Genomic DNA, 25,122 nt, shown 5'->3' on the forward strand with positions numbered 1-25,122 from the left:
CAGCCACTTCACCCCTGATTGCTTTTATTTCTTTTACCTTTATTTAACTTCTTATGGGCAGGTGGGACGGTAGCATCCCACCTGGCCAACATCCAGTGAAATTGCAGAGCACGAAATACAAACTACAATATTATAAATATTTAACTTTCATAAAATCACAAGGGTAAAACATCAAAATAAAGATTCACTTCTTGTTAATCCAGCCGCTGTGTCAGATTTCAAAAAGGCTTTACGGCGAAAGCAAACCATGCGATTATCTGGGGACAGCGCCTAGCATACAAACACATGAAAAACATATTTCAACCAGGCAGGTGCGACACAAAAGTCAGAAATAGCGATATAAAAAAATGCCTTACCTTTGATGATCTTCTTCTGTGGGCACTCCAAAATGTCCCAGTTACATCACAAATTGTCCTTCTGTTCGATAATGTCCTTCTTTATATCCATAAAAACTCAGTTTAGCTGGCGCGCTTCTGTCAATAATCCACCCAGTTTCCCTCCATCAAAATGCATACAAAATGAATCCCAAACGTTACTAATAAACTTTTCCAAACAAGTCAAATAACGTTAATAATCAAACCTTACGTACCCTAATAACTGAATAAACTATACAATTTAAGACGGAGAATCGTTATTGTCTTTAGCGCAGAAAAATACCAAAGAAGGCGCTCTCTTCCACACGCTTGGAAACACTACAGCCAAAATGGGAGCCACCTAGAAAAACTACCATTTCTGGCTCATTTTTCCAAAAACCAGCCTGAAACTCTTTCTAAGGACTGTTGACATCTAGTGGAAGCCCTAGGAACAGCAATCTGGGAGGACTTGGCCTTATAATAAAAGTTATAGCCATTGAAAATAGTGGTAGGATGAAATTCTTGTTTTTGGGATGGTTTGTCCTCGGAGTTTCGCCTGCCATATCAGTTCTGTTATATTCACAGACCACAGTTTTAGAAACTTTAGAGTGTTTTCTATCCAAATTGACCAATTATATGCATATCCTAGCTTTTACTTTTAGCTCGTTTTTCGGACTTCAAAATACTGCCCCCTACCCAAGAGAGGTTTACCAGGTAGGCTAGTGGAGAACAAGTTCTCATTTACAACTGCGACCTGGCCAAGATAAAGCAAAGCAGTTAGACACATACAACAACACAGGGTTACACATGGAATAAACAAACATACAATATATACTGTATTATTGTCTGTATGTATACAACTACAACGTCTTTCAATATCGTTATTGATAGTGTACATACTGTATATTTTATTTATATTGACACCACATCTGATATTGCTACTATGCAAGTAACCATTTGGCTGTACTATTTACACCTTCTGTAGAGACCCAATCACTTAGCAAGACTTAACAAAATATTGATACAGTTGAAGTCGGGAAGATTACATACACTTAGGTTGGAGTCATTAAACTTGTTTTTCAACCACTCCACACATTTCTTGTTAACAAACTATAGGTTTTGGTAAGTCGGTTAGGATATCTACTTTGTGCATGACAAGTAATATTTCCAACAATTGTTTACAGATGATTTCACTTAAAATGCACTGTATCACAAATCCAGTGGGTCAGAAGTTTACATACACTAAGTTGCCTGTATCTTTAAACAGCTTGGAAAATTCCAGAAAATGATGTCATAGCTTTAGAAGCTACTGATAGGCTAATTGACATAATTTGAGTCAATTGGAGGTGTACCTGTGAATGTATTTCAAGGCCTACCTTCAAACTCAGTGCCTCTTTGCTTGACATCATGGGAAAATCAAAAGAAATCAGCCAAGACTTCAGAAAATAAAATTGTAGACCTCCACAAGTCTGGTTCATCCTTGGGAGCAATTTCCAAACGCCTGAAGGTACCATGTTCATCTATTCAAACAATAGTACGCAAGTACAAACATTATGGGACCAAGCAGTCATCATACTGCTCAGGGAGGAGACACGTTGTCTTCTAGAGATGAACTTCTTTGGTGCGAAAAGTGTAAATCAATCCCAGAAAAGCAGCAAAGGACCTTTGTGAAGATGCTGGAGGAAACAGGTACAAAAGTATCTATATACACAGTAAAACGAGTCCTATATCGACATAACCTGAAAGGCCGCTCAGCAAGGAAGAAGCCACTGCTCCAAAACTGCCATAAAAAAGCCAGACTACGGTTTGCAGCTGCACATGAGGACAAAGATTGTACTTTTTGGAGAAATGTCCTCTGGTCTGATAAAACAAAAATATAACTGTTTGGCAATAATGACCATCGTTATGTTTGGAGGAAAAAGGGGGCGATTGCAAGCCAAAGAACACCATCCCAACCGTGAAGCACGGGGAGGCAGCATCATGTTGCGAGGATGCTTTGCTGCAGGACGGACTGGTGCACTTCACAAAATAGATGGCAGCATGAGGGAGGACAATTATGTGGATATATTGAAGCAACATCTCAAGACATCAGTCAGGAAGTTAAAGCTTGGTCGCAAATTGGTCTTCCAAATGGACAAGCATACTTCCAAAGTTATGGCAAAATGACTTAAGGACAACAAAGTCAAGGTATTGGAATGGCCATCACAAAGCCCTGACCTCAATCCTATAAAATATTTGTGGGTATAACTGAAAAAGCATCTGTGAGCAAGGAGGCCGAAAAACCTGACTCAGTTACACCAGCTGTCAGGAGGAATGGGCCAAAATTCACCCAACTTGTTGTGGCAAGCTTGTGGAAGGCTACCAAATACTAATTGAGCGCATGTAAACTTCTGACCCACTGGGAATGTGATGAAAGAAATAAAAGCTGAAATAAATTATTCTCTGCTATTATTCTGACATTTTACATTCTTAAAATAAAGTGGTGATCCTCACTGACCTAAGACAGGGAATTTTTACTGGGATTAAATGTCCGAAATTGTGAAAAACTGATTTTAAATGTATTTGGCTAAGGTGTATGTAAACTTCCGACTTCAACTGTATATAAAATTAATATTGATCTGTGTGGTCGTAACATACCAGACTCACTAATCACAAATGCTTCGTTTGTAAATTATTTCTGAGTGTTGGAGTGTGCCCCTGGCTATCCATCAAAAAAAATATTAAAGAATGGGTCCATCTGGTTTTGATACTCAAGTACATTTTAGCAATTCCATTTACTTAAGTATTTTTAAAACCAAATACCAAATTACTCAATTAGTATTATACTGGGTGACTTTTACCTTAATAGAAAATGACTGAAGTATCTTTATATCTGGACATTTTCTGTTAACCTGGAATTTTTCCTTATTCTAGGCTAGTACTTTTACTACTTTTAGTCTTAATCTTTCCTACACTTCTCACTGTTTAGCACATGACCTCACATGTGAATCCTTAAAGAGATGGTGGGGCTGGTTTAAGAGGGAGTGAACAATGCTGAATGAGTGCAGACAAATATAGAGCTCTCCAATAGGTACCAAAACATTCAAAAGACCCTTTTTTTAATCAACTTAAAGCAGAATTACTTTCCCATTGTTCCTCAAAAATGCAGTGTATGATATACCATTTTGTAGCTGAGTACTTTTTACCAATGTAAAAAAAAACATTTCAAATGTTGCTACATAAAACCGAATCCAGGTGGTGAGTCACATCTTAATTTGTTTTATTACAAATGTATTATATTGTTGAGATTATTACCATTATTATCAGTTATCAGCTATATAATTCATTTTTCTTGCTGAATGATCCAGCTGCGCTTCAGCTCACTAATGGATGGCCAGTCATTCGCCTGTAGAATTCAAATATTTGTTTCCCACAATGTCTGATTTGGTCCTGCCGTACATACCTACACGTACGCTACGGTCACAAGACGCAGGCCTCCTAATTGTCCCTAGAATTTCTAAGCAAACAGCTGGAGGCAGGACTTTCTCCTATAGAGCTCAATTTTTATGGAACGGTCTGCCTACCCATGTCAGAGACGCAAACTCGGTCTCAACCTTTAAGTCTTTACTGAAGACTCATCTCTTCAGTGGGTCATATGATTTGAGTGTAGTCTGGCCCAGGAGTGTGTGAAGGTGAACGGAAAGGCTCTGGAGCAACGAACCGCCCTTGCTGTCTCTGCCTGGCCGGTTCCCCTCTTTCCACTGGGATTCTCTGCCTCTAACCCTATTACAGGGGCTGAGTCACTGGCTTACTAGGGCTCTTTCATACCGTCCCTAGGAGGGGTGTGTCACTTGAGTGGGTTGAGTCACTGATATGATCTTCCTGTCTGGGTTGACGCCCCCCCTTGGGTCGTGCCGTGGCGGAGATCTTTGTGGGCTATACTCGGCCTTGTCTCAGGATGGTAAGTTGGTGGTTGAAGATATCCCTCTAGTGGTGTGGGGGCTGTGCTTTGGCAAAGTGGGTGGGGTTATATCCTTCCTGTTTGGCCCTGTCCAGGGGTGTCCTCGGATGGGGCCACAGTGTCTCCTGACCCCTCCTGTCTCAGCCTCCAGTATTTATGCTGCAGTAGTTTATGTGTCGGGGGGCTGGGATCAGTTTGTTATATCTGGAGTACTTCTCCTGTCCTATCCGGTGTCCTGTGTGAATTTAAGTATGCTCTCTCTAATTCTCTCTTTCTCTCTTTCTTTCTCTCTCTCGGAGGACCTGAGCCCTAGGACCATGCCTCAGGACTACCTGACATGATGACTCCTTGCTGTCCCCAGTCCACCTCCAGTTTCAACTGTTCTTCCTGTGATTATTATTATTTGACCATGCTGGTCATTTATGAACATTTGAACATCTTGGCCATGTTCTGTTATAATCTCCACCCGGCACAGCCAGAAGAGGACTGGCCACCCCACATAGCCTGGTTCCTCTCTAGGTTTTTTCCTAGGTTTTGGCCTTTCTAGGGAGTTTTTCCTAGACACCGTGCTTCTACACCTGCATTGCTTGCTGTTTGGGGTTTTAGGCTGGGTTTCTGTACAGCACTTTGAGATATCAGCTGATGTACGAAGGGCTATATAAATACATTTTATTTATTTGATATTTGAATCTACACGCAATACTCCATAATGCTGAAGTTTTTAGATATTGCAAATGTAGAAAAAAAAACTAAAACATTCAGATGTATTCAGATGCTTTACACTGTACATTGTTGAAGAAACTTTGACAGGGATTACAGCATCGAGTCTTCTTGGGTATGAAGCTACAAGCATGGCACAACTGTATTTGGGGAGTTTCTCCCATTCTTCTCTGCAGATCCTCTCAAGCTCTGTCAGGTTGGATGGGGAGCGTTGCTGCACAGTTATTTTCAGGTCTTTTGGCAAACTCCAAGAGGGCTGTCCTGCCTTTTACTGAGGAGTGACTTCCGTCTAGCCACTCTACCATAAAGGCCTGATTGGTGGAGTGCTGCAGAAATGGTAGTCCTTTTGGACGGTTCTCCCATCTCCACAGAGGAACTCTGAAGCTCAGTCAGAGTGACCATTGGGTTCTTGGTCTCCTCCCTGATCAAGGCCCGATTGCTCTGTTTGGCCGGGTGGCCAGCTCTAGGAAGAGTCTTGGTGGTTCAAACTTCTTCCATTTAAGAATGATGGAGGTCAATGTGTTTTTGGGGACCTTCAACGCTACAGAAATGTTTTGGTACCTTTCCCCAGATCTGTGCCTCGACAATCTTGTCGTCTCGGAGCTTTGTACAATTCCTTCGACCTCATGGCCTGATTTTTTTCTCTGCCATGCACCATCAACTGTGGGACCTTATAGACAGGTGTGTGCCTTTTCCAACTCATGTCCAGTCAATTGAATTTACCACAGGTGGACTCCAATCAAGTTGAAGAAACATCAAAAATGATCAAAGGAAACAGGATGCATCTGAGCTCAATTTCGGGTCTCATAGCAAAGGGTCTGAATACTTATGTAAATAAGGTATTTCTTTTTTCTATTTTTAAATGCATTTGCAAAAAAATCTAAACCTGTTCGCTTTGATATTATGGGGCATTGTGTGTAGACTGATGAGGAAAATGTTTTATTTAATCCATTTTTAGATTAAGGCTGTAACGTAACAAAATGTGGAAAAAGCCAAGGGGTCTGAATACTTTCCGAATGCACTGTAGGAAGAGGAATATTAGAATGTGTAGAGAATCAACATGGTAGCGCAATCAATTAAAAAATACGTTGAAGTGATCACCTATTCGAATGTAAGAATTACTTGGTGTTTAGTGTCCTCTGATGTAATCTTAATTGAAAGCACGGCTTTAAAAAAGCTTCCAGAGTTGCGCAGCGGTCTAAGGCACTGCATCTCAGTGTTGCAGTGTCACTACAGCCTGGGGTTCGATCCCAGTCCCATAGGGTGCCGCACAATTCTCCCAGCGTCGTCCAGATAAGGGGAGGGTTTACTTGGCTCCACACGCTCTAACAACTCCTTGTGGCGGGCCGGGCGCATGCAAGCTCACTTTGGTTGTCAGTTGAACGGTGCTTCTTCCGACACAGTGCAGCTGGCTTCCGGGTTAAGCGAGCAGGTGTTAAAAAGCACGGTTTGGCGGGACATGGGGGTAAAAATCGTTAAAAAATAATAACAGCTGACTGATTTAGTCATTATATAAACATTCTTGATAGTAGTGGAAATTAACAATCGTCGACCTTGGCTTAGCCGTCAGCCTATTACATACTTTGCCAATTCAATGTACTCTCAATATTTATGAACTGTAAATATTTGAACAGCAAGACTTGTCTATCGTGTCGGTGAGAAACTTGTTTTTGTTCTCCAGCAACGTGTACCTTTCCTCCAGGGCAACAATTCTGTCATTGTAGCCCGACAGACGCTGTTCGCCATTCACGATCCGTTGGCCATGGCCATCGATGGTCTTGCGAACGCCATCTAGAGTAGCTGATATCAGGACCAAAACAGTGTCTTATTGTCCCTTTGAGTTCTGAGATCATCATGATGTGTAGTTTGCCCAAGTCGGCAGGTAGGCCTGGTGCAGGGTTGTCAGACATCTTAGGCATCTCCGCCATAGGTGGCGCAATCTTAGTCATCTCCAGCAGAGAGTTTTCGTTCAGACGGTCTTTGTGAGTTGTGAGCCATTTGAGTAAGAAGTTGCGTTCGACGTTAGAAAAAGTAAATCCTACTAGTAGTGAAAAGTACAGGAGCTACCTCACGTTACTCCCACATATTAATCCGGAAGCCAATACATAATACCCGGAAGACTCCAAATAAAACATTCTACTATCGCATAGCTATTAGTATGAATATTCAGAAATGGCCAAAGATAAAGAACGAGATGGTTACCTCAGCCTGCCAAGTGAGAGTGGCAGCGTTGAGGGCAGGGATACGGCCCGTCCCCAGCACGGCAATAGTCTCCCCGTCGTCATCCACCACCTTGAAGTCCAGGTCCTCATTGTACTTCCTGCGCTTCACCTGTCGCCCCGAGCGACGCTTCTATGAGAGAGAGTTTACACTAAGTGCCTTCATGTCAAGCATTAGCTACTGCACAGAGTACCAGTCAAAAGTTAACACCTACTCATTCAAGGGTTTTTCTTTATTGTCTACATTGTAGAATAACAGTAAAGAAATAAAAACTATGAAATAACACATATGGAACCATGTAGTAACCAAAAAAAACTGTTTTCCTTTCCTGTGGTGGTCTTCATGAGAGCCAGTTTCATCATAGCGCTCAATGGTTTTTGCGACTGCACTTCAAGGGTTTTTTCTTTGAGCCAATCAGAATATAGCCCTATTTGGTAAAATACCAAGTCCATATTATGGCAAGAACAGCTCAACTAAGCGAAGAGAAATGACAGTCCATCATTACTTTAAGACATGAAGGTCAGTCAATGTGGAAAATTTCAAGAACTTTGAATGTTTCTTTAAGTGCAGTCGCAAAAAACCCATCAAGCGCTATGGTTAAACTGGCTATCATGAGAACAACCACAGGAAAGGAAGACCCAGCGTTACCTCTGCTGCAGAAGATAAGTTCATTAGAGTTCCCAGCCTCAGAAATTGCAGCCCAAATAAATGCTAGAGATCAAGTAACAGACATCTCAACAACAACTGTTCAGAGGAGACTGTGTGAAATTGTTGTAAAGAAACCTCTACTAATGGACACCAATAAGAAGAAGAGACTTACTTGGGCCAAGAAACACGAGCAACGGACATTAAACTGGTAGAAATTGTCTTTTGGTCTGATGAGTCCAAATGTGCGATTTTTGGTTCCAACCGCCATGTCTTTGTGAGACACAGAGTAGGTGAACGGATGGTCTCCGCATGTGTGGTGCTTACCCAGCATGGCTACCACAGCATTCTGCAGCGATATGCCATCCAATCTGGTTTTCGCTAAGTGGGACTATCATTTGTTTTTCCACAGGACAATGACCCAACTCACCTCCAGGCCGTGTAAGAGCTATTTGACCAGGAAGGAGAGTGATGGAGTGCTGCATCAAATGACCTGGCCTCCACAATCACCTGACCTCAACGCAATTGAGATTTGAGTTGGACCGCAGAGTGAAGGAAAAGCATCCAACAAATGTTTAGCATATGTGGGAACTCCTTCAAGACTTATGGAAAAGCATTCCATGTGAAGCTGGTTGAGAGAATGCCATGAGTGTACAAAAGCTGTCATCAAGGCAAAGGGTGGCTACTTTGAAGAAAACATATGTTTAAGACTGTGTGTGTTAGTTCATAGTTGATGTCTTCACTTTTAATCTACAATGTAGAAAATAGTAAAAATAAAGAAAAACCTTTGAATGAGCAGGTGTCCAAACTTTTGACTGGTACTGCGCACACAAACATGCATTTTTGTTAACCAAATTGGCAGAACTGGAGTAATAATGAACGGCAACAAATAGGGTTTCACCAGCGTCACCGCTGAACCCCTGATTAGTGGCGTCAAAGTCGTGATTTCCTGTTTTGTAATGGTGTTTCCACACTAGGAGCTCGAACCAACACTGGTATTGTGAAAATTATAAACATTGCTTTTTTTTTTTGTTCTTTGCCTGGAACTCATCCTTTTCAGGTTTTGGCCCAGAGCATGACATCACAATCTGATTATTCTGACCAATAACCAGTCATTTTTCTTGCATGTGTATCCATTTTTTTTTTTTACCTTTATTTAACTAGGCAAGTCAGTTAAGAACAACTTCTTATTTTCAATGACGGCCTTGTTCAGGTTGCAGAACGACAGATTTTTACCTTGTCAGCTCGGGGATTCGATCTTGCAACCTTACTAGTTCAACGCTCTAACCACTAGGCTACCTGCCGCCTCCACTTTGAGAGTGAGAATGTTTTTTTTTGCTTTGTTTTTTTACAGAACATCGTAAAACTGGATTCAACATGCGGAATTGTGAGAACAATTTACATATAAATACAGAAAATGGCAATACTAACAAAAATACACTAAACAAAAATAGGCAAAAAAATATGTATTTGTCAACAAACCATGGGCTGGGACAGCTAATACTTTGATATGCTAGAGTCTAGACAATCCTATCTGCCAATCAGGGCTGTGTATGGAAATATATTTCAAATTTGTATCAACACGCCCACAAGATCAGACTGAGCGTTTCAATGGCAAAAAGAAGCTCAGGGAAATAAGTGAGAAAAATACTGAGTTAGTTTCATGAAATAAACAGTGATTTATTAGACACAAAATGTAATCAAAAGACTGCAAGGAGGCTTTAGAGAAGCAAGTGTCACTCAGTCTGCTCTTGACCCAACCTGTCAGTCTGTTCCTCACCGTGTTGTCGAGGGGATCGATGCTCTCCTCTCCCCTGATGGGCAGCGCGGACAGGAAGGCCACATTATCTCTCTCCCCAGCCTCCTGGACAACTGCCTCGCTTTTCCGCTTGCCCTTTTTCTTCTTCTCCGCTGGGACCGGCCCTTGGAAGACTTGCTCTCTGTAGAGACACAGCAGGGTTGGCACCATAGAAACAGAAGTCCACCAGGGAGTGTTCGTAATCTGCACTCAACTGACCAGAGAGGTCTCATGGCGGCATTGTGCGTTTATCACCTTGCCACCTCACATCTCAGCAGGTATACTAGCAGAGAATACAAAAGCTAGATACAGTGCATTCGGAAAGTATTCAGACACCTTGACTTTTTCCACATTGTTACGTTACAACCTTATTTTATATATATATATATATATATATATATATATATATAATAAAAATATATATAATAAAAATATATATATATAATAAAAATATATATATATATATATATATAATAAAATGTATTATTGGTTTGTTCCCCCCCAGCTACACACAATACCCTATAATGAATGACAAAGCAAAAACTGGTTGAAATTTTTGCAAATGTATTAAAAATAAACTTAGCACATTTACATAAGTATTCTGACTAAGTATCCGGGCTGGGCCACTCAAGGACACTTAGAGACTTGACCCGAAGCCACTCCTGCGTTGTCTTGGCTCTGTGCTTAGGGTTGCCCTGTTGGAAGGTGAACCTTCGCCCCAGTCTGAGGTTAAGAGCGCTCTGGGGCAGGTTATCACTGATCTCTCTGTACTTTGCTTTGTTCATCTTTCCCCGATCCTGACTGGTCTCCCAGTCCCTGAAGAACATCCCCACAGCATGATGCTGCCACCATCATGCTTCACCATAAGGATGGTGCCAGGTTTCCTCCAGACGTGACACGACATTCAGGCCAAAGCATTCAAGCTTGGTTTCATCAGACCAGATAATCTTATTTCTCATGGTCTGGGAGTCCTTTAGGTGCCTTTTGAAAAACTCCAAGTGGGCTGTCATGTGCCTTTTACTGAAGAGTGGCTTCCTTCTGGCCACTACCATCAAGGCCTGATTGGTGGAGTGCCGCAGAGATGGGAGAAACTTCCAGAAGGACAACCATCTCCACAGAGGAACTCTGGAGCTCTGTCAGAGTGACCATTGGGCAGCCAGCTCTAGGAAGAGTCTTGGTGGTTCCAAACTTCCACTTAAGAATGGAGGCCACTGTTTTAGGGGACAGTCAATACTACAGAAATGTTTTTGTAAACTTCCCCAGATCTGTGCCGCAAAACAATCCGGTCTTGGAGGACTACGGACAATTCCTTCGATCTCTTGGCTTGGTTTTTGCTCTGACATGCATGGCGCCTTATATAGACAGGTGTGTGCCTTTCTAAATCATGTCCAATCAATTGAATTTACCAGAGGTGAACTCCAATCAAGTTGTAGAAACCAAGGATGTTCACTGGAAAAAGGATAAACCTGATCGCAATTTTGAGTCTCATAGCAAAGGGTCTGAATACTTTTGTAAATAAGGTTTATTTTATAGATTTGCAAAAGTGGTGCTTTGTGTAGATTGAGGGAAAAATGTATTTAACCCATTTTAGAATAAGCCTGTAACATAACAAAATGTGGAAAAAGTCAAGGTCTGAATACTTTCTGAATAAGTGGGCAATGTTTTTTTTCATGGCAATGTTTATTTGCTAACGTCCTTTTTTTGGGAACGCAGAGGTTTAAAAAGGTTCCCCAAAGTTTTCATCTCAAATCCACCCGTTCTGCAGAGCGATAAAGAAAATGCCTCCCACTCCGCTACTGGAATGCCAAATAGCAAAATTCTGTGGTCTAGATATTAGCACCGAACAAATATCTCCCTAGATCCCACAACAAAGGTTCAATGACATGGTGCAACTTGGGAAATCTCACCTTTGGGGAAAAAATCTAAACATCTCTAACTAAAGCCATACAAAGTTGATTTACTTGTTCAACAGATTTCATTTTTTGAAAAGTGAGGCAAGTGAGCAATTTATTTATTCTTTTTTTTTTTTACCCCAACCTTACAAGGTTTTGTACTGACTTTACCAATACATTTTAGAATGTCAGTCACAGGGACCACGGTATAAGTTCTGGTCAGGGTCATTAGTGTCAGGAGTTGGCTAGCACCTTTGAAAGCCTGTCCCAGCTGACTTTTAGGCACAGTTCATTAAATCAGAGACATAGATCTGCCATTTTTTCTAATTGATTGTAGTCTACATATAGTAGTATATATATATATATAGTAGTATATATATATATATATATATATATATATATATATATATATATATATATATATATATATATATTCTATTTAGCTTGAATTCTACGTTTAACCTTCTCACGTGTGAGTTTCAAATATGTAACACAGCAAGAGTTTTTTTTATCTGTGCAACTGTTCCAAAACGGTATTATTACACAATAGGACAGTTAACCAGCGCTGCCCTCAAACCAAGGAACGATACTTGCTAATTATCTACACTGAACAAAAATGCAACATGTAAAATGTTGATCCCATGTTTCATGAGCTGAAATAAAAAGACCCAGAAAATGTTCGGCACAAAAAGGTTCAAGTTGTGCACAAATCAAATTTTATTAGTCACATACGTGTTCAGCAGATGTTATTGCGGGTGTAGCAAAATGCTTGTGGTTCTAGTTCCGACAGTGCAGCAATATCTAACAATTTCACATACACCCAATAAAACACAAATCTAAGTAAGGAATGGAATTAATAATATATAAATATATGACCAATGTCAGAGCGACAGACTAAGATACAGTAGAATAGTATATACACATGAGCTGAGTAATGAAAGACATGTAAACATTAAAGTGGCCAATGATTTCAAGTCTGTATATAGGCAGCAGCCTCTCATGCTAGTGATGGCTATTTAACAGTGATGGCCTTGAGACTGAAACCTCTGTCTTTTTCCCAGCTTTGATGCACCTGTACCAGGTCTTCAAATCAAATTCTATTGGTCACATACACATGGTTAGCAGAGGTTATTGAGAGTGTAGCGAAATGCTTATGCTTCTAGATTCAACAGTGGAGCAGTATCTAACAATTCCACAAGACGTAATACACACACAATCTAGTAAAGGAATGGGATAAGAATATATAAATACATGGATGAGCAGTGACAGAGCGGCAAAGACGCAATAGATAGGATACAGTATATAAATGAGAAGTCATGCGAGACATGTAAACATTAGTGACTAGTGTTCCATTTATTAAAGTTGTCAATGATATCAAGTCTGTAGGTAGGCAGCCGCCTCTGTGCTAGTGATGGCTGTTGATCAAATCTGATGGCCTTGAGATAGAAGCTGTTTTTCAGTCTCTCGGTCCCAGCTTTGATGCACCTGTACTGACCTCGCCTTCTGGATGATAGCGGGGTGAACAGGCAATGGCTCAGTTGGTGGTTGTCCTTGATGATCTTTTTGGCCTTCCTGTGACATCGGGTGGTGTAGGTGTCCTGAAGGGCAGGTAGTTTGCCCCCGGTGATGCTTTGTGCAAACCGCACCACCAACTGGACCGCCCTGCGGTTGTGGGCGGTGCAGTTGCCGTACCAGGCGGTGATATAGCCCGATAGGATGCGCTTGATTGTACACCTGTAAAAGTTAGTGAGGGTTTTCGATGACGAGCCACATTTTTTCAGCCTCCTGAGGTTGAAGAGGCGCTGTTGTGCCTTCAGCACTCCGTCTGTGTAGGTGGACCATTTGAGTTTGTCGGTGATGTGTACACCAATAAACTTTTTTTTTTAATTATAAAAACGTCACCTTCTCCACTTCTGTCCCGTTGATGTGGCTTGGGGGGTGCTCCCTTTGCGGTTCCTGAAGTCCACGATCATCTCTGTTTTGTTAACATTGAGTGGGAGGTTATTTTCCTGACACCACACTCGAGGGCCCTCAACTCCTCCCTGTAGGCTGTCTCATCGTTGTTGCTAATCAAGCCTACCACTGTTGTGTCGTCTGCAAACTGATTTAGTTGGAGGAATGCATGGCCATGCAGTCGTGGGTGAACAGGGAGTAGAGGAGGGGGCTGACAACGCACCCTTGTGGGGCCCCAGTGCTGAGGATCAGCGGAGTGGAGATGTTTCCTACCTTCACCACCTGGGGGCAGCCCGTCAGGAAATCCAGGGTCAAGACCCAGGGACTCAAGCTTAATGATGAGTTGAGGGTACAATGGTGTTGAATGCTGAGTTGTAGTCAATGAACAGCATTCTTACATAGGGCACTGTGCAGTGTGATGGCGACTGCATCGTCTGTGGACCTATCGGAGTAAGCAAATTGAAGTGGATCTAGGATGATCGGTAAGGTGACGGTGATATGATCCTTGACTAGTCTCAAAGCACTTCATGATGACAGAGATGAGTGCTACAAGGCAACAGTCATTTAGTTCCGTTACCTTTGCATTCTTGGGTACAGTAACAATGGGGGTGATCTTGAAGCATTTTTTGGGACAGCAGACTGGGATAGGCAGCGATTGAATATGTCCGTAAACACACCAGCCAGTTGGTCTGCACATGTTCTGAGGACGCAGCTAGGGATGCCATCAGGGTCGGCAGCCTTGCGAGCGCTAACACATTCAAATGTCTAACTCACGTCGGCCACAGAGAAGAGAGCCCACAGTCCTTGGTACAAGCTGCGTCGGTGGCAATGTTATCCTCAAAGCGGGATTATCCGGAAGCAAGAAGTCAGTGTCCAGCGACACGGCTGGTTTTCCTTTTGTAGTCAGTGATCGTGTGTAGAGCCTGCCACATACGTCCCGTGTCTGAGCCATTGAATTGCGACTCTAATGTCTCTATACTGACATTTTTGCCTGTTTGATTGCCTTGGAGGGAATTCCTACTCGGGAATATGGAAGAATACAAAGTCACCATACCATTTTTAAATGCAGTTTTTCGCACTTTGTTGTGCAAATGCTGCCATCTATCCTCGGTTTCTGGTTAGGGTAGGTTTTAATAGTCACAGTATAACATCTCCTATACACTTCCTGGTGAACTCCGTTGCCATTTTAGTGAATATTATTCTCAGAAGTTTCCAGGAACTGGAAGTTCCCAGTCCGAGTACTCAAAACAATCTTGAAGCTTGGATTCCGATTGGTCAGACCAGCTTTTGAATAATCCTTAGCATGTATACTTCCTGTTTGAGTTTCTGCCTATTGGAAGGGAGGAGCAAAAGAGAGTCATGGTCAGACTTGCCAAAAGGAGTGTGGGCGAGGGCCTTGTATGCATCCCGGAAGTTGGAGTAACAGAGGTCTAGTGTTTTAGCAGTGTGAGTACTACAGTCGATATGCTGATAGAATTTAGGCAGTCTTTTCCTTAAATTTGCTTTGTTAAAATCCCCAGTTACAATAAATGCAGCCTCAGGATGTATGGTTTCCAGTTTGCATTAAGTTCCTGTATGTTATCACAATTACACTGTCATGACGTTGGCCTGTGGGTAAGGTTTATGACCCCCCCCATAAATACCTTTCTCCCTTCCCTCTCTCTCTTGACTCTACTGAAGGACTCTTGAATAGCCTTTGTTAAACATAGAGAGTCTGGGAACATCAAACAGTGGGGGGAAAGGAACCATATTTCGGTAATCCAACCAGCGGAGAATATACGTTGGTACTTAATGAATATGATGTCAGTTCGTTTGTCATCTGAGACATTCTTAACTGTATCGTGGAAAGTCTACAGATTATAGTTATCAGATTCACATGGAATTGTGCAATTTAAATGTTTAAATATGAAACTATTTGTGAAAATATTAAATGTAATCTTAGCTTCCAAATGAGAGTATTGTTTTTTCATAAGGTTAGAGTTCTGCCCCTATGAAGAGACATTGGTTATAAACTATGAAACACACCCTTCTCGCCCTCCACCAAATAAGCCCTTGACGAAAATGTAACCTCCTGTTCCAAGTACGCGAGGCCTGCAGCCTCTGCGTTAAAAGGGCGAATAACTTGCTGTTCCGGGTACATTAGTGCGACGGTCTGATGTCAGAAGGATTCCAATAATAAACTGTTCCAAAGGACGTGAAGACGACGGCCCCTCGTTAAAAGGAGTAACATGTCAACTACAGAACTAAGCCAACCTCAGCTTGAGCTTTGGTTGCGAATGGTATGAACTTTGAACTCTTATTCACTACAGAAGTGATACCTCCTGGCCGTCGACTTAGCAGCGTCCTCTGTAAACGTGGGCTAGGAAAGGACGGACAAAGGAACTCTTCTAACAAACACGACACTGCCAAGTATCCAGTTTACCCGCAGAGACACTCTTAAAAGGGACAAGGAAGATCTCTGTTGGGCAACACAGCCAGCATCTACGACCAACCTACCGAAGCGCAGCTCAGAGTAAATATTTATTGCATTCTCCTTTATCAAATGGGCATTAATTTAGAATGCATAAGATACTGTATTTACGATAGTCTTCCCGCTCTTTCACTCAAGCCCAACCCCCTTTGTGTAACCAGCCACCATGTCGGCTCCGTCCACCAGGGACGTTTTCTGTATGACATCATTTGCATTCTGTGTATATGTAATTCTGTGTGATTATTTAGGTATTTAGTAAATAAATAATTAATGGCAGTAAATAAATACAATGGCAGTCAAGCACCCAAGCTAACGTTGGCTAGCTACTTCCAGACACAAATGAGACCACTGACCATTTTACTCGCTCTAGCAGAGCTGGTTAGGCAGTTGGGTTAACCAGAGCGTTGGTGACTAACTGTGCTGCTGGAAACAATTTAATTACGCTTTTTTGACATTTACTGACACCGGCCATATTCAACGTGTGTTGAGCGATCATAAATTCATTATTCTGCACTCTGGTACACTCAGACGAGAGTGCTCTAAAATCAGAGTAGATAGCCAGAGCGACTTTACGAAAGCACCTGAATATCCATTGAGAACGCACAACAACTATACAACTTAGCTAAGCTAAGAATGACGGGAATAATCAAGTCAATAAACATTGGGTAGTTAGATAGCCTATAGTTAAAATACTGGCAGGTTTGATGTATAACTACTAACGTTAGGTAGATAGCTAACATACCGGTACATACTGCTGCAATATGCTATGTGGTTCGTAAAGGACAGCGTAGCTAACAAACCATAACATGTAAGGTAACTTATTTGAAAAGTCATTTGATTGAGTAGCAAGCTACCCTGAGGAGGCGCGCTATCAACTGTGGCTTAAGCCTGATTTTGGTGCAGTCAATATTGCTCTGGACTTCAGGCAAGGTTTAGGGTTCGAAGTCGTGCACAATTATCATTTTATTATTTGGTTTATATTGCCCATTCATTGTCAGTTAGAGACACAGTAGTGTATTGGGACCCAAAAGCATCATCAGTGCTCTAACTCCCACTTGGTCTTTAGGGCAAATCTGGTCTGTGATAGGACAGGGGTTTTTCACACCTAGCTCAGCTATTAGACTATTCTTTAGTACAGATTGAATACACTATTGTTCAGCTATTAGCCCCCCTCCCCAACTTGCAACAAATTGATGTATTTTTGAGACTATTTTGAGATGTATTTAGAGACTAAACCTTTATTTTCCAACAAAAATAATTGTTCTGAAAGCAAAAAAAAAAGTAATAAGTTGCAATCAAATCTTTTGTAATAGAGCGCAAAACTTTATGCATTTTAATACCACAAAAATATTGAGAAAAAAATGTATTTGAAAACAAAACTCCAATTTAATTTCGCTATTAACCACCCTCCATTTTGGCAATATTTTGAGTGTAGTTAGCTCCTACGATTCAGTGTAGGTTCATAACATTCTACTATATTACACATACATAGAGTAGAATGATAAATCATGCAATTATTATTCTCAAGCTAACCAAAAACATTTAGCTATGAACGCCTGTGCTCACCATTTTCAGTTGAATTCATCTAACCTTTCACAGCAACTCATAAGCAGGCCATGTCCTATTTGTTTCAAAGTCGATATTTTCTTACAGAAGGATGAAAGAATACAATATGCCTGCCAGAGAATGCTATTCTGATGTGTCAGATGAAGTATTAGACCAGAAAGTTGGGGCCATTAACGCAAGGAAGTCCCATCCGGGCTTTAGAATGGTCAAAGGAAGTCTCCAAGCAATGGGCCATCGTGTACAATGGCGAAGTGTTAGGGAGTCTTTGCTGCGTATGTATGGTGCAGGTATCATTGCCAGAATGATCCAGCTTTGTTCCCACTATATTATTTTGTATGCATATTGCATATTTCCCATCACACAATGAACAACCACAATACCAGTCTGGTGTTAAACTTTCTGTGCTGTATTGACATATGCTGAAAATGACATCTGCTGCTTTAGATTGAACGGCCATATCTCAGTTATTGTTTTCATATCTACAAATAATAAGCTCTTTATTTACTTTGAGTGTGAGCTGATCAAGGGGTCAAAAATGTAGATATTGCCAGATGTATGTTCACTGTCCGAGGAACAGGCCGTGGAAGCTTTATCGCTGGCAATAGTGTCCATAACCAGAGGTAACTCAATTGTTAGGTGTTCTTTTACTCTCTTCCGGTCTTGTTGTACATGGAACCTGTCTTAATTATTAAATTTTTTAAAACCTTAAGATGTCAGCTGCTAATTTAAAGATTTACACCACAAACACTCAGCCATTTTCACAGGACTATCAAGCAACTGTCGCTGCCAAATGTATCGTCACTAATACAGATTTGTTTATTCTGAGCATTCCAGATTCAGCAGGTGGAGGACCTGCTTTATCAGGAGGAAAATCTGGAATCTGACATCCCATGCCCCCTGTCTACTGAGAATCTGCTGTGCTGCAACGACAAGTGAACCCTACCACTGAATCATCTTTTGGTCAGGACATATACATGCTCTTTGATTAGTTATGAGACTCCAGCCTTTTTAGGTGTGGTCATCCCACACTATGTAGGATATTGTTTAGCTTCAGTGCCACTGTTGATAATGGCAAACACTTGTATTTTTTGGAGGAGGGTGAAAGGATAGATAGCAGGCCCAGCTGAACATTTGCTTCCCGCGTAATGTTTTGTCAGCCATCTTTGCTGAAGAACATCATGGGAACCACTCAATATGATTGGTCATATAACAATCTTGGGACCAAAATGCATAATGAGTACTCCAACCCAACAGACCCTTGTGGTGGTCTGGAGCAATGAAGCTGGGTATTTATTTTTATTTTACCTTTATTTAACTAGGCAAGTCAGTGAAGAACAAATTCTTATTTTCAATGATGGCCTGTTCAGGGGCAAAACGACAGATTTTTACCTTGTCAGCTCAGGGATTTGATCTTGCAACCTTTTGGTTACTAGCCCAACACTCTAACCACTCGGCTACCTGCCGCCCCACCTCTAAGTCCTGCGGTGTAAGCTCACAACTTTTAAAGGAGGAACCATAGTACAATTTTCTGGGCTAACAATGTAAGAAACACATACAAAAACTAAATACTGTAAAGTTTCCTAAGAACTAGAAGCGAGGCAGCCCTCTGTCGACGCCATCTACACATTCTTCACATCCCGGTTAGTGAGCATTTCTCCTTTGCCAAGATAATCCAATCACATGACAGGTGAGGCATATCAAGAGGCTGATTAAACAGCATGATCATTAGAGGTGCACCTTGTGCTGGGGGCCCTAAAAAGGCCACTCTTAAATGTGCAGTTGTCACAACACAATGCCACATATCTCAAGTTGAAGGAGCGTGCAATTGGCATGCTGACTGTATAAATATCCACCAGAGCTGTTGCCAGAAGATTGTGTTCATAAGCAGCCACCAGTCATTTTAGAGAATTTGGCAGTACGTCCAACCGGTCTCAGAACCGGAGACCCAGTGTAACCACGCCATCCCAGGACATCCACACCTGGCTTCTTCACCTGCGGGATCATCTGAGACCAGCCACTGGTGCAGCTGATGAAACGGAGGAGTATTTGTCTGTAATGAAGCCCTTCTGTGGGGAAAGAAAATCATTCTGTCTGGCTGGGCCTGGCTCCCCATGGCTGTGCCCCTGCCCAGTCATGTGAAATCCATGGATTAGGGCCTAATGTATGTTAATTGACTGATTTCCTTATATGAAAATTGTTGAAATAGTTGCATGTTGCATTTATATTTTTTTCCTATAGTAATTGCTATTATCCAATTCATATTATGGTTTCTGTCAGCCGACAGCCGTTTGTGTTAGCTCACCCTTTCCTCAGTTAGCACTAGGACTAACGTAGCCTACAGTTTCCGATTTAGAATGGCATTATACTGCTGCTACTTCGGTGAAAGTCTTAACATCTGCATCCAAAAATAAACTGCGTACAACTGACTGTTGCGTCGATCATAACTAGACATTCTAATCAGACCAGTTTGAGCATACGCAGTAGGGACCACTGTAAAATCATTACACCTGTGTACTCGTACATGTCAAAGGGTTAACATCTCCCACTACTATAGATGGGTTAGCTGACAACATCACGGAAACGATATGCACGTGTCACTGGGGCAGAAGTACATGAGTTGTGATTCTAGATAGCCCGATAGTTACCAACAATGACAAGAAACTGCCATGTGAGGAATCGTAAATGACTCATTTAAGCTAGTTTCATCTTGTTCTTGATACCATGTCTTGTTTTGTGTTTCGGCAGATTTCATGTCAATGCTAATATGGCTCAAATTCGCTAGCTAGTTAACCAACAATGTATTTGAGAGACAACAAGTGCTCATTGTATAAAATGCATATGTTTTTAATAAACATTGTTGACATGTAAACTACAAACAGTCTGTTTTGCCCCATAGTTGCGCACGCGTCTGTTTTGTTGGTAAAGTGGCACAGTGGTCTAAGACACTGCATCTCAGTGCAAGAGGAGTCACTGCAGTACCTGGTTCGAATCCAGACTGCATCACATCCGGCCGTGATTGGGAGTCCCATAGGGCGGTGCACAATTGGCCCAGCGTCGTCCGGGTTTGGCCGCCATTGTAAATAAGAATTTGTTCTTAACTGACTTGCCTAGTTAAATAAAAATATATTTAGACAGATTAAGCAAGCATACACATTTTCTTCAGGAAATGTACTTTTCCTAGTTTTAGTCAATGTCCCACAAATTCAATACCCAAATCAACTTGAAATCTCTACAAAACAAGTTTTGCAGCTACATAATCCAAAAAGGTACAGAAAAAAATCTAACTTTATTTTGAGATTTACAAATGATTTTTGAGCCACATGATTCTATTCATCATGATTGAACCAAATTCCAACTACTACAATGAAATCGGCAATTTTGTCAAAAATAGTTTCATATGAATCATCGATTATGTCTTTTTTATTAGAAATGTTGGGGAGAAATGTGAAGCAGTAAAACAGTAAAATCAACTTTGTTAGGAGTTAGAGTTAAAGCAGAGTAACAGCAGGGGTTCTGACTTCTTGTAACCCACCTAAATTATTTTAATGGGATTATTCCGCACTAGACAAACACAACCATGTCTCTAAATACAACCAAGATTTTACCGGCTAACCACCCAAGAGAACCTGGTTGCGACACACCATTGGAAAAACACAGTGAATGCACTGGTGATCAAAAGCCCCTCACCTGGGTTTGCGGCCCCTCTGTCTGGGAGGAGAGGGGGCGCTCTTGCATTCTGAAGGAGGATGGGGCAGGGCCTGCACCTTGGGTTTTCTCCCTCTCTTCACCTCTTTTGGTGCCTTCACCTTCCTGGGCTCCTTGAAATTGCACAGCAGCAGCAGCTCCTTCCCTTCTTTCTGCTCCCTCTTTTTATTTGGTTTCATGTCTCTCTCCATGCCCTTGTGCTGCCAGGCACTGCCAGGCTCGCCCCACTTGTCTTTTTTCTTTTGTTTCTTCTTCTTCTTCTTCTTCGCCCACCGCCCGCCCCCTCCATCGTCCTCCTCGCTGTTGAGGGGTGACGAGGGGGCGCAGGGGCTGACCGAGCTAGTGCTCGCCTCGCACATCCTGGGGTGCTTGGAGTTGGCCATGCAGTGATTGGTCTGACCACCACCAAGGTCCCTGATCTGGTCCTTAGAGCCCAGGGTACCCCTGGGAAATGGAGTTTGTGCATTTTGGGCAGTTGCATTAGAGGCTGCTGTAGCTGGAGTGTACTTTTGTAAGTGGGTGGTGGACATCTGGAAAAAAAACAAGAATGGTGCAATGAATGGTTCAGAATCACACACAATGGCAACAAAAATCAACAAAACGTGGGCTTTCTTTGAGTAAAGTCTCAATCAAATTCTCCACATATTCAGAGACCCTAATATAGTGACAAATCTTTCCGTGTTAAATTAGAGGGTAAACCCAAAGTCTGCAAATCCCCCGATATTTAACGGCATGCTCAGAATTCCATTAAGGGTCTCCATGTTCCTCGATCCCTTCCTCAAAACGCACATCTGGGCTGTCATAATGCAGTTCAATTCTATGGATAAACAAACTCCACAATAAAACTTCCCCATGACGCATTATGACTACTCCTTGAAATGCAAGCAGTCAGAGGGCATGTGCTGGTTTACCGATACAGCAAAGTTGTGCACAATACTAATAAGCCAACGCAGATTCATAGGACCCCAGAACCTTTGGACAAGTGTACTCTCTCTACACCTGATGAGAGCAGTGCAATAGGTATAGACTTCTCCCAACAGTGACCACAAAATTATAGATTTAGGTGAGGATACATCATTTGAACGGAAAGTCTCCATCGGAAATATTTTGTAATCAAGTGAGTGCTGTTTGGTTTTTAAAAAAAGACGCAGTTAGGTGGAGGATGAAATTTTATTAGCATGGCATTGCAAACTGGGTATGAATGAAGATTCGAGTGAAGAAATATGAAATAAAAGCCCCCGTACAGCTGTTTTGAAATCCATAAATCATGTCTGGGTAACGATAAATAAAAAGAGAGCCAAATGGTAAAAACAAAGTACAAAAAATAATAATTGCCCGCCCCCCCCCCAATTTCTCAAGCAAGCATTTTGCCAGGACTATCTGGGAGTGGCCTAAGACGCAGAGCGGGAGAGGGGACCAGCCCAATAGTTACAATGGAATAGTAATTCCCGATCCACACTGTGGAGCATGTTGCATCAAATCAGTGCAAAATGAGAGATCTCTAAGCTGAAAACAAGTTGGCAGAGACATTTGAAAGTGTCTTATTGGTCTACTATATTATTCTTTCATGTGATCACTTGAGGAACAAGACTCCAACAATGCAAAATAAACTGGAAAAAGGCCATGTAGCTGTTCCAATAGACTTGCTAGCTGTTCCCATAGACTTCCAGTCATTGCGCTAACGGCAGTAAGCAATTGCACTTCAAACCGCATGCAGACGTAAAAATGGTATCCATGAGTAAAGTAGAAAACGGGCTGGGGGGGTCTACTAAGCTAACATATGGAATTCTTTAAGAGTCATACAAAGGATCATTTAGCTTTTTGATTTAGAATTTTAAGACCCCTTTTAGGTAAAAAAAAATATATATATATTTTTGATGAAACATTGAATTTGTCCTTACTGCTATTAGCCCATAGAAATGCATTGAATAAACTGATTCATTCATGGAAAAAGAGTAAAAAAAAGAAAAAAAGATGTATCATAAGGAAGTCTCAGTCCTATATCTGAGCAATATGAAAGTTCAGGACATTCTATACTTTTTACCCATATTAAATCAATGAATCTCGGATTACAGGGACTCCCCGCAACTACATTCAATGTGCAGGACAAAATTGATTAAGTTGGAGCTCTTCTCTGTCTGCATTAACAAGGACAACACACAGGTCTTTCCATCATTGTATGATTTTTTTTTTGTGCAAATTAACTCTAGCTTACGGACAATGTCAAATGTGATAAAGCGAAGCACCTGAGTGAGTTGTGGTGGTGAATTACGCAGTTACTTTCCAAAACGGATGAGACAAACAACTGGAATCGTTATCCTTTTCATGCCATGCCTCCAATCCACTTATCGATATCTGAACAAGAGAGCCTTATCGAAATTGCAATAGGCGGTTCTGGGAAAATTTTATTTATACATCAGAAGACACTGCGAGATTTCTGGATTGGGCTGCGCTCAGAGTTTCTTGCCTTGGCAAATCGCGCTGTTAAGACACTGATGCCCTTTGCAAACAATCATTGATTTAATATAGCAACACTAATTGTATTCATGAGAATTAGCAGCATATCACATCCCAGTAGAGAAGTTTGTGTAAAAGCAGATATGGCACACTTCATGTGATAAGGGCTATATTGGTGCAGTCCCATTTTGAGCAACATGTTATTTATAAACCAAGGTTGAGGACATGTGGAGGGGCATATGGGACAACTCATGCACAGGAGGATAATAATGTCAATGAATCAGACTCCCAGTGCCGGGAATCAGGGCCGTCGCCCTGGAAACAGGTTCTGTATCAAACAGCAACGTAAACACGCCGTCTCTATGGTAACCCTTTTGTTGCCAGCTGACAGGACTATTTGACATTTCATCCATTTCGCACTTAGACAGATGCTACCTATAGCCTGCCCCCCTGCTTTGGTCAACAGCTGCTTTCCCCAGTCTTCAGGCTGAACAATCAAAAGGGAGAAAGTCAACCACAAAATATGATAGTCAGTCTCTCAGAAATAGAACTCTTAATGAGGTTTGTGACATTGAAAACAAGTTCAGCATTCATCTTGCCTATAGAAAGAATGCTTTTTTTTTTTTTTACATGAATAGAACATAAAAACAGACCATGATGTAAATGACACCTCTCCAAGTGAACCGACCTAACACTCATACAACGTTCACCAGCTTGCAAACAATGGACAAGACAAGGCTGCAAACAGACAAACTGGTAGCGCAAAGATTGAATAAGACAGAAAAGCCATGGACATGTCTTACTCCAAAATCACAGGAACATTTCTTCTCACCTTGCTCCATACCACCTCCTTTCATGCCTACTATCTGTCACGATCCCTGTCAAATCCTAGTTTAGTAGTCCACAGTGTAACCCTCATCCAGGTTCCCATCTCCAGAACCACAGAGCTGCTGGCACATTGTCCTGAGGCTTCATGGCTCTACATTTCCCATGCACCTTCATTTGCGACTGCACGCACAGCGCCCAGTGACGTACTGCAGTGTACACGCTTGCCAGCCAACTCGGTCAACCACAAACAAGCTGCCTGCAATCAAATTCCCTATGAATCAATACAGTCTTTCGAGCTGCTGAACACCACAGATGCAGTCAAGTCAATGCTTCCCTGTGCCTTCTCCCTAAAAACACTGACACCTATATCCAGCAGAAATGATAAGGCTGCTGCCACAGGACACTTGGGGACTGGGCATCATTCAAATGTAACCTCTCAGGAGAAGCATGGGGCTGCAGGGTGGTTTGGGTAGGGAAATCCAGAGAGGGGTACCAGAAGGAATGCAAGCTCATGGGAGAGCAACATCTTTCTTCCCATGTGAAAGGGGAGGGCATAAAGTGGTGGGCATGGGTTG

At 41.8% G+C, this 25,122-nt stretch overlaps 1 protein-coding gene across 21 annotated transcripts in view; it reads right to left on the reverse strand.

Annotated features, from left to right (window-relative positions):
- The window catches only part of LOC109890761 (chromodomain-helicase-DNA-binding protein 6), a 94,962-nt gene that overhangs the window by 59,756 nt on the left and 10,084 nt on the right, over positions 1-25,122 (reverse strand). For 17 of the 21 annotated variants that reach the window (XR_004209973.1, XR_004209974.1, XM_031824664.1 and 14 more), the window contains 3 exons: positions 21,245-21,792; positions 9,659-9,818; positions 7,216-7,365 (listed from right to left, as the gene is read on the reverse strand). Coding sequence is in view for 19 of the 21 variants with exons in the window: in XM_031824664.1 (XP_031680524.1) it covers positions 7,216-7,365; positions 9,659-9,818; positions 21,245-21,792 (858 nt within the window). In the remaining 2 variants the exon portion in view is untranslated. Of the gene's footprint in view, positions 1-7,215; positions 7,366-9,658; positions 9,819-20,536; positions 20,665-21,244; positions 21,793-25,122 lie in introns of all 21 variants that reach the window. The other 4 variants (XM_031824681.1, XM_031824682.1, XM_031824680.1 and 1 more) reach the window with 2 other exon arrangements.

Source organism: Oncorhynchus kisutch, linkage group LG5 (genome assembly GCF_002021735.2).
Source record: "Oncorhynchus kisutch isolate 150728-3 linkage group LG5, Okis_V2, whole genome shotgun sequence".
NCBI lineage: Eukaryota > Metazoa > Chordata > Actinopteri > Salmoniformes > Salmonidae > Oncorhynchus > Oncorhynchus kisutch.